General features: G+C 45.5%; 1 protein-coding gene across 1 annotated transcript; it reads left to right on the top strand.

Annotated features, from left to right (window-relative positions):
• The first annotated feature begins 7,646 nt into the window (after positions 1-7,646).
• Positions 7,647-8,600, top strand: LOC102378013 (olfactory receptor 14A16-like). The gene has a single exon (XM_006036431.1). It carries the CDS (start codon positions 7,647-7,649, stop codon positions 8,598-8,600), a length of 954 nt encoding a protein of 317 aa, XP_006036493.1.
• The last annotated feature ends 2,118 nt before the right edge of the window (positions 8,601-10,718 follow it).

Here is a 10,718-nt window from a genome sequence, read left to right on the forward strand (position 1 = left end):
AACAGCCGCCACTATGACCCCCCAGCTTTTGCCCCCCCCTGCACCACACCCACCCAGGCCCATGCCGCCTCCCTCCCTCCCCATTGCTTCCCCCTCCTTGCCAGCTATTGTCGGGGCCCCCTCCTCGCTGCCCAGGCCTGACAACAGCCACCACTGGACCCCCCCCCTCCACCTGCCCCCACCCTACTCCCCTCCTTTCCTCACCTCCACCTCCCTGCTGGCTGTTCTGGGGGGCATTGGAGATTGGTGGCAGGAGGGCATCGGCACCGTGATCCCCCCCTTCACCCTCAGGCAGGGAGGCATGGGGTAGCCCCACTGCTTGGGTGGCTAGGGCACGTTTGCCGCTACCACAAACTTCCCTGGCAACGGCTCAAACTTGGGCCAGAGTAATCTGGGCCCACGCAGCCAATCACCGCCCTCCCTCTTGGTGATGCATGTGCATTTGGCCAAAAGTGTTACGTATAGGCAGACACACAGACAGACAGACTAAGCCCTTTATTATGTTAGAATACTTCCAAGTCTTGGTCATTGATGGGTTGTTACAAAACTAAATGATTAATGCTACAAGCTGCATTCCAAAGCGAATGTCCCCCCATATATATGTCCCACAAAAGCCCTACTTGTCATATCCATACTCATAAATATCAAGATACATGGCTAACAGGGGTTGTAATGGACTATAGGCTTTGAATCTCTCAGTGTTCAATACCATCTGAGGAGATGCTCATTTTGGTAAATTTGTGGCAAAATGTTGGTTGGAAGGGGAGTGATATTACACACTGTCAGCCTAGCATAGTGCAAGCAACTCCTGAAAATTATTGTAAGCCTTGTAATATTTATTGTGTTTCACAAAAACTTATCTGCTCTTTTCCCAAATTTATTGTGATTTTTAAAGTTAGTTTCCTGTCCTTGTGATTTTGCAGATTTGAGTATTAGTCTATAAACCCCTGATGGTATAAGTCAGCATATCAATAAAAAGAAACACTGTTTGTGTTGTTAAATCTCTTCTTCTTAACTAATCTCTTGATTTTCTAGAATCTGACAGGCTTGAGCTCATTGGATGTTAGAATTACTGAATGGACTGCTACAAATAAGCCTCTCTGATTTGTAAGCAGCTTCTGTACTCTTTTTATTTCTTTTTCCATGGAAGTTGTTGTAGGAAAAGATTTTTAAAGGCAGCAGAAGGATTTAAGTGCCAAGTTCCCTTAAAAGATCAATGGGAGCTGGTATCTAATAGACTTTTGGCAGTATCTCCTGAATCTTATTTCATTTATAGAGCATGTAATTTGAAGAGATCAGCCATCCCTCACTTAGCTAGCCAGTGTCAGGGGGCAATCCTAATTCCTTTTAAGACACTTAGAGAGGCTATTTCCCCATGCAGATGATCAAGGTCCCATTTGTATCAACTCTGAGTTACTGGACTAAAAGGGAAGAGTCTATGATCCCTGAGAGTGCACCAGTGCCCCCATAATAGAAATAGGGAGGGCAGCCACTTGGCATTATCATCAACCAGATCTTTTTCCAGGATGTAAGAACAGGTGTCTCAGGTTCAGTGTTTGGTGTGTGCTCCAGTTTCTGACCCAGGGCATTTAGAAATTTTGCTTCCTGCCCCCACCCCCCGCAGGACTCAGATAGGGATGAACTTCTGAGAAATACTAATTTGAACTGGCTTTAAGAAGGGCAATAATTGACCAAATCTTATTTCTCCTTCACCTATGTGGCATTTGTGTAGCCACCTAAGTAGATTTTGGTGCACTTATTTAGCTCCTCTCCTCTATGTCCATCATGAAAGAATGGAATTGGCTAGGAACAAACATATCTTTCAAAAGAACTTTGGACGGGTGGACGGCAAAGTTATCACCCAAAATCCTCATGGTTTTCACACTTACCCAGGGAGATGATGTCTCCGATTCTATGCACTTCCCAGCAAAGTGCTCTAACCATCCAATGGTGGGCAGGGTCTGGTTACTGTTCTCTTGAAGGTGACCCAGTGAGCAATCAGGAGAGAAAGATAGATGAGGCCAGGATGAGTAGACTGAGTCAGACAGAGGTTGGCTTAGTGAGATGGATGTTGTCCTGAAAGGGACTGGGGCAATAGTTTTAGGCCCCCGTATCTTTCCCTCTTGGGTGTCTAGTGCATTAGTTTCAACATAAGGAAATGGAGGATGCTCTGGGCAATGCTTATACACTGAGCAGAGGGCAAACCTGGGCCTGATCTGCCCAGAGCCTTCCTAGTGTGCAGGAAACTTCCCCACTCTCCTTGAAGATACTGAGGAAGATGCAGGCAGCAGCCACAAAGCTGGAAAAGTTCCTCAGCCTGATCTCAACCCCAGGTCAGCACAACCCCTGCCATCCAGTTCTTTTATGTCCCATCTAACCAAATCCCGATTCATTAACATATGAGACTTTTCTTATTTTCAATTTATTTTTAAAATTCTTTTCTATTTCTTTCTCTTTATCTTTCATTGAGCTTAAGTGGCTGATTCCCTGGATTTCAGCACATCCCCAAACTCCACTGCCTTTCTACTTTCAGCTCCATCTGTTTCTAAAGTAATTCATCTTTCTATACCCAAACTCTTGCAAAATGGTTACATCTGGCAACTCACAGATGTACAGGTCAGAAATGGCATTAAGCCTTCACATGCAATTGCTCAGAGAATGTTCTAATATTAACACCATCGTTGAACTGGGATGCGGATTGGGATTTGTTCGGGGGCCCAGACTTGGGGGGCAGGGGGGAGTGGGGGTGTGGATTTGTACCAGCTTCGCTTCACCTCCTGATCCAACTGGCTCCTGCTGGCAGAGGAGGGTGGGTGGGAATTGGCCCCTGGCTGAGCAATGTTCCCCACTCCCCTCCTTAGGATAAAGGCTGTTAGAAACGCATCTTGGAGTAAGCCCTTAGGTTTGGCTGGGCTTCTGATATTACAAATGCCAGGCTGCAGAGACTAGACAGCAAGACACCTGAACTGGATAGAATCACAAAAGCCCAAGGCAATGCCAAAACAGTACAGAGGCGAGACCTACATCTCTTGCCCTTGTTGCATCACTTTCCACATGCTGGACAGTGCATGGGCTTGTGGCTACCTCCACAGTCCATGCAACATGCTGTGATATCTCCAGGCAACTCACCTTGCTTCTGATGATATGCTTTGCATTGAAGCAATTTGTATTGCTGATGCCCAGCATGATTTGTTCTATTTTAAGACAGCAAATTCTCCAAGGCTAGGGACAGAAATTACATATAAACCAGTATAAGTGATTGGAAACTGGTTTAAATCTGTAACACAATAGAAGTTCATTGCACATTAAGCACTTTCAATATGGCTGAAACCAAGTCTAAGATAAATCTGGATGGATACAGTATCAGGCATAACTTATTTATGTTCTGTCCCAGATCCCATCCAGATTCAAGTTAAGTCAGTCCCCCAGCATCCCAGAGTGCTTTTCACTCCCCCCCTGACACACACCCTTGCATGGTGGGCAGGCTAACTTTGGCCCAAGCTGTCTGCTCCAGCCAAACAGGGAAACATGCTCTAGTACCTCACAGCTTCTGGCCTGGGCTACTGCAGACATGTGACTGCATTTCTGGAACCAAAAGTGAATGTCTGTTCACTTGCTTATCAGTTCAGTCTATGCAGCTTAGACTAACCTGAAAAAAGTGAATCGATTCAGCCTCAGGCATTTTGACTGTCTTGAAAGACCTAAGTTTAGATCAGGAGTGGACTTTGCAGATGTTCACCCATAGGGGCAGGAGGCACACAGGTAGCCTGACCTTGCAGAATCCCAAAAATGGGGGGTTGCTGGAGATTGAGAAGTGCAGCCAATTACCTGGGCCAACCTGATTGGCTGCCCCACTTGGGGAACCATGCCCACAAAACCCACCCCCTCACAGTGGCCTTTCCCTCTCACCCTGACCAGAAGCTGTGAGAAGAGATCTGGAGCCACTGTCCTCTCTTGTTAATTGCAAATGCATCAATTTCCCTGCCTTCCCACAGCCTGCAATAATGCCCCACCACTCATACCTAACCCCACAGATTCAGGAGCTGTTATGTGTCCTCCTTATTGCCCTGAATGAGTCTCAGCAGAGGCCAGGAGAATCACAAATGCCAGTCTGGAGATGGCCCAGCAGATGATTGTGATTGCAATGACTTTCATGCACATAAGCCAACAGCTGGGTGTTAAGATACCTTATTGTCATGAAGCATCATGGCCTGGGCCAACAACTTCCATGTAACTAATGAGCAAGAGGCCATTCAGGATGCCACAGAGTCAGGGGTGCTCTGGCACTAGCTCCAGACCATTGAGCACTGGTTCTGGGCCCATACCACCAGCAGTGGCTTGTGGGAGTGGATCATCTGGGTTCTTGGCCTGACAAACAGTGGCTTGAAAAATTCTGGATGTGCCAGGCCAACTTCATGGACACTGTCCACCATGCGGCCCCACAAACTGAGCACTAGGGCATCAGATTTAGATGATCCCTTGTTCCAGAGAAGCAGGTGGCCATTGCCATCTTAAAGCTGGCCAATCCCAATAGCCTCTGCTCTATTACCAAGCAGTTTGGTCTGAACAAGTCCATGGCCAGAGCAACTATGTGGGAAGTGTTTCAGGCCATCCAGAATGTCCTGGCCAACCACTTCATCTGCCTCATCAACCTAAAGGAGGTTGTCACCAGGTTGCCATATGTGCTTCTCCAAGTGCATGGGGGCCATGGACAACCCTGTACCTGCCCAAAGGTTCCTAGGAGTTCATCAATCACAGGTGCTCAATGACACCATCCTGCAGGGTGTCATTGAGCACCAGGATTGTTTCACCCACATCTTTCCAGGATGAGTGGGCAGCACCTACGATGAGGAATGGGTGCTATACACCCAAGGTCCCCAGTGTCGATGTTGGCGGTATCCTCATCCCACCCCTCATCATCAGTCTCAGCCTAACCACACCTGCCTGGATTCATGAAGCCCATACCCAGAACAGCTGAACCACAGAAAGTAGCATATCAAGTATTGCCTGAGTAGGTGCCATATGACATTAGCATGTTCCTTTGGGTACCTCGTCCTGGAATTGCTTTGTGGGGTCTGTGTTCAGGGTGTGAATTCCATGGTAGAATGGGGTACCATATGCTCAGGGCCTTGGTTGCCGCAGTCCCACTCCATTCACTAACCCTTACCTAGTGGAGCTGGCATCACCAGGGGCCTTTCTGTTTACCTGGTCCTCAGCTCTCTAGAAGCTGCACCTCACTCCTCCTGTCCCAGATATACACCCCGCTCAAAACATGGCACTACCCTGTTCCCACTCAAAACATGGCAGGGGCCAGTTTCCCCCATGCTGCTTCCCAGGGCCCCACCTGTGGACCCCTGTTCTGCTTGCTCTTGGGAAGAATCCCTAGAGCTAGACATGACATGCCATTGCAACTGGGTGGCAAACCCTCCCACCATACCATACCTCAAGTAACAATTTGGAGAGCTCTAAAAGCTGCCTGTAGACCCACCTTTGATTCACTGTCAAACCAGCAGCAGTGGGACTGGAGAAGTATCTCTGGTATTTGCAGGAGGCGAGGATTCATTTGGGAGATACTTTGTTTGGACCCAATGCATTGTTGGGATAAAGTTACACAAGCTTTCGAATATAAAGCATTCTGCAACATCTTCTTTGCAATGTCTTCCCTGCTCTTGCTTTACAGTCATGAAATTGCATAAACTCACAGGATAGAAATGTTAACATTACCTTCATGTGCAAGGCTCCAGGGAATGAGTCCTGGGAAGTCCTTAGAGATCATATGTAGAATTTTTATTTTTTCCGGCACAGCAGCTTTTTATTGTCTGTGACTCCTGGATAAAGCTACTTATGGTCATCTGCAGACAGGAAGGTGTCAGAGTGTATTTATTTCTGTTCAGCCTCAGTAAGAATGAGAAAAGAGTTCTTAGATTTTGTGTTTTTGCCATCAAAGAAGTTAGATAGGCAGGGAGATCAGTAAATATATAGTGTTCTTTGGTGGCCAGTAATATCTTGAAGTTGGAGAGAATCACAGAAAAAAATTGGAGAAACCAACAAACAGCCCAACACAGTAAGTTTGTGCTATTTGGTGAATTTTAAGAGGAAGAGAGTTCTAGTTCCTGCTGTGTGTGGGCTCTATCATGTGTCTCATTTTCAGCATGTTAAAAAAGTATAGTTTAAGAGTGATTAAAAAACATGATTGAAAAGAATAATTGTATAACATGCTTATATTTCCACAATAAGAAAATTAATATATTTGCAATGATTGCAGTGGAGCTGTTATCAGTTTGTACATTAAAACATCAAGTTAGAATCTTCAAAGAAGCCTAAAGATTCAAGTGCACAGCAGTTATGGAATCTCCATATGGAGAACTTTTGATTCCCTTGACTCTTCTGCAAAGCCAAACCATCTAAATTTAAATATTTTTAAAGAAAATGTGAAGAAACACATGAGCAGCAAGAAAATAAGCAAATTAAGTTAAAAAAAAATCCCCACAAAATTGGTCAAACTCGAGTAGTGGTCTGGAGTGGGGGTTATGTTCTGCTGTTCTTGTTGTGCAGGTTCTTTTTTTCAAGGGGTTGTTTGTTCATTTTGTTTTTGCTGTAGTAGCTCCCAGTATATGCCAATATACAGAATTGAACTATGCTCCATTAAATGAAATTATTTGATGCACATTGCATATGCTTTACATAAAATGTATGATTTATGCACACAAATGCATATATACATATATACCTATATGCCATCAACATATTATATAATATATATTCATATTATCAAATATACTGTAATTATATATACAAAAGCTTTTCAACCCAGTTGCCCAGCATTGTATCACATAAAGACAACTCTATCATGGTTTCATATACACAATACTACTCCCCCTATTGAAACCAGGTCCAGTCCCAGTGCCTAACTGAAGACTTAATCAACTTGTGAATCATGATATGCTGCATTTCAAATCCACCTCAAATTCAGACACTTATGCTCAATAGTGGTTAGTGCTTATGCAGAGTGTATGAAAAGAGTTTAAAAATGGGGAAATAAGAAAGAAAACCAAAAACAACACAAAACAGAATGAAATAAGTTTGTAACATTTGAGAAATTAATCTCCTCTGAAGTTATAGATTTACTTTTTTCATTTTACTGAAAAAAATATTATTTCATGTCTCATTTCTTAATGAAAATGTGATGTTTGGCTGACATTCATTGACTGCGCTTATCTGTATCCTACTGATTTGACTTACCTTCACTTTGCTTTCTATTTTCATGTTTTGACATTGCTCCCATGCTTATCTTTATATTTGTACCTCAGTGGAATCCAGTAATTGCACTATGACAGTCCCCCTACAGTGTTATGAACCTCATAGTTCCAGTGATTCTACCATTAAGACAACCTTCAGTGGAGGGCCATGCTATTGACCCCACTTTGGTGTCAGGAAATTGACACAAGTTATTTCTAAAAGTTCCCAATGTAGAATTGCAAAAAAGATGGATGGCAAAAACCTCAAGAAGTCATTTAATCCACCCTGCATGAGCCAAAGATCTTTTAGAGCAGAAAGAATGTCTGCTTTCATTTTCTTTTAGTCCTTGTAGTTCTCTCCCTGACTATTCTTGCTTTTCTCTCCACAGAGTGAATCAAAGACAAGGAATGACCAACCAGAGCATTGTTACTGAGTTCTTACTCCTTGGGTTCTTTGATACTTGGGAGCTGCAGATGTTGCACTTTGTGGTGTTTCTAGTGATCTGTCTGGCAGCCCTGTTAGGGAATCTCCTCATTATAATGGTGGTAGCCCTTGACCAGCATCTTCATACTCCCATGTACTTCTTCCTACTCAACTTGTCCTTCCTGGACCTCTGCTACATCTCCACCATGGTCCCCAAGTCCCTGTCTAACTCTCTCACAAATACCAGACTGATCTTTTTCTCAGGTTGTGTTGCCCAAGTCTTTCTTGTTGTCACCTTGGCAGATGCAGAGCTGGCTTTTCTAACGGTGATGGCATATGACCGCTATGTTGCAGTCTGCCTTCCTTTACATTACAGGATAATCATGAACAGAGATGCCTGTGCCCAGATGGCTGGTTGCTGTTGGTTCATCAGTTTGTTGTACTCTGTGCTGCACACTGGGAACACTTTCACGCTGCATTTCTGTCAATCCAATATTATTGGCCAGTTCTTCTGTGATATCTCACAATTGCTGAAGATCTCCTGCTCCAATACACAGCCTAATGATATTTTGATTATTGTCCTAACTGCTGTCTTAGGAGGAACCTGCTTTGCTTTAATAGTGGTGTCCTACAGCCACATTTTCTTGACTGTCTTGCATATACCCTCCACCCAGGGGAAGCGTAAAGCTTTCTCCACATGCGTTCCACACCTCACTGTGTTCTGTTTATTCCTCGGCACTGCTACATTTACATACACACAGCCAAGGTCAGCTTCCTCCTTGACTAAGGACCTCCTGGCTGCAGTTCTCTATTCTGTAATCCCCCCAGTCCTGAATCCCATCATTTACAGCCTGAGAAACAAGGAGATAAAAGAGGCTTTGAGCAAATTACTTGGCAGGACCATTTCTTTTACCAAAGAAATGAATTCTTGTCTTTGACATATTACCAGGGATCCTGGTTTTCTCTGATTAAGAAAAAAAATCCCCAATTTTTGGGTTAAAAAAGTCATCCAAAATCCATATTTTTCCATGATCAAAATGAAACACCACTATGTGTGTGTGTGTATGTATATGTATGTACAGGTATTTATGTATGTATGTATGTATGTATATATGTATTAGTGGCATTACATTTTAATCATGGAAAAATGTGCATTTTGGGTTACTTTTTTCACTCAAATATTGTGGATTTTTTTAATCAGCAAAAACCAGGATTACTCGCATATGGTGAGGTGGAACTCCTGAGGTCAGATCCTATTTTTTGTTTCATAACTAGAATACACCTTTTCCCAAGTTAGAAGGAATTCTGGTAACCCCCAACCTATTATTCTAATAATCACCTGGAGGCGGGGGATCACCATCCACTTATGCCATTTTAAGCTTCATTTAAACTTTAGTGGTTTCATATGTTGATAAGGACTTACAGTGAGAGGCACACGAACCCCATTTCTTTTAAGGTACTGCTTTTAATTTACACGTTTTCTTGAATGAGAAAAGAAATGGAACCTACTTTTAACCTTCTGGCAGTGCCCACACAGAATACAGATTAAACTAATAAAAATGTATTTCAATATTATTTAGGAGAAAAGTTCAAATGGTTTGTTGTTTTTTTTCATAAAAACACTTTTTTGTACCTTAGCTATAAGCATTTCAGTTCGGGGGAATGAAGCTTTTATGTAAGACTATTTCCAGGTTTCAGGTCACTACTGGCCAGTACTAAACTAAAATTGATTAGAATGTTACAACATGAAGTTCAAAGTGAAATTTACCCCATACTCATGTCTTACAAAAGGCCTATATGTCATGTCCATGCTACTGAAATTCAAGATGTTTGGCTCAGGTGGGATTGAAATAGACTATAGGCCTTGAATCTCTCAGTGTTCACCACCATCTGAAGATATATAGTTGCTAATTTTTGTAAATTTGTAGCAAAATGTTAGTTAAAAAGGGAGTGGCATAACCACTACTTGCTACTGTCAATGTAGCATAATGAAAATATCCGACAATTATTGTAAGCTGTACCCGACTCTGTTCCACCAGGAGTTCGCGCGCCGCCTTCGCCCGGACCCGATGTTTTGCACACCCGGGCTTCGTTCGTAGTGCCCAGGTTTTGCCCCGCCTGGTATAAAGGGAGACCCCAGAACTCGCCTGCCACGACTTTGATGACTCTTTCAGTGGGGGGTCTTCCCTCGGGGCATCCCCCGGTGCTTGCGTGCTTCCTCGCGGGAACTCTCGGGGCTCCGTCCTCCCCTACACCCCGGCCATACGCCCCCTCAGGTCTTCCTATTCTGGCCCCCAATCCGTCCTTGCCTCGCGCTCTCTTGGTTCGGACCCGCTGGTGACTACCAGTGGTCTTCGGACCGGTCGTGCCTCTCCCCGTAAGGATGCCAGCTTACGCTCCCCTTTCTTGGGCTGCAGATGTCTGTTCTGCTCTCCCAATAGTTCTCGCCCCAGTTACCCGTGCCGTCGGCTCTATAGCGTGGAGTATCGTTGGCCCCACTCTCGGCGCCGTCGTCGCCCCTCCGGCCGTCTCGGGTGGCAGGTTCCCCGCTGGCAGCTGCCCCCTTCACGAGGCTGACCTCTCCCCTCCTTGTCCCGCTCCCGGGTGCTGCACTGCGTTGCTCCCAGCTGGTTCTGCCGTGTGACTCGCAGCCTGCTCCGCCTCTGCTCGGCGTCGTCCCGCACTCCGTAGGTGCTCCGCTGCGTTGCTCGCAGCCTACCCTGCTGCGCTGCTCGCAGCCTATTCCGCCTCTGCTTGGCGTCGCCCCGCACTCCGCAGGTGCTCCGCTGCGTGGCTCGCAGCCTGCTCTGCTGCACTGCTCGCAGCTTGCTCCACCTCTGCTCGGCGTTGCCCCGCACTCCGCAGGTGCTCCTCTGCGTTGCTCGCAGCCTGCTCTGCTGCACTGCTCGCAGCTTGCTCCACCTCTGCTCGGCGTTGCCCCGCACTCCGCAGGTGCTCCTCTGCGTTGCTCGCAGCCTGCTCTGCTGCACTGCTCGCAGCTTGCTCCACCTCTGCTCGGCGTTGCCCCGCACTCCGCAGGTGCTCCTCTGCGTTGC

This window comes from Alligator sinensis, unplaced genomic scaffold, assembly GCF_000455745.1.
Source record: "Alligator sinensis unplaced genomic scaffold, ASM45574v1 scaffold1485_1, whole genome shotgun sequence".
NCBI classification, from domain to species: domain Eukaryota; kingdom Metazoa; phylum Chordata; order Crocodylia; family Alligatoridae; genus Alligator; species Alligator sinensis.

What these genes read in the sequence shown, in the direction of transcription:
- LOC102378013 (XM_006036431.1), top strand. Translation starts at nt 7,647, where the DNA reads ATGACCAACCAGAGCATTGTTACTGAGTTCTTACTCCTTGGGTTCTTT.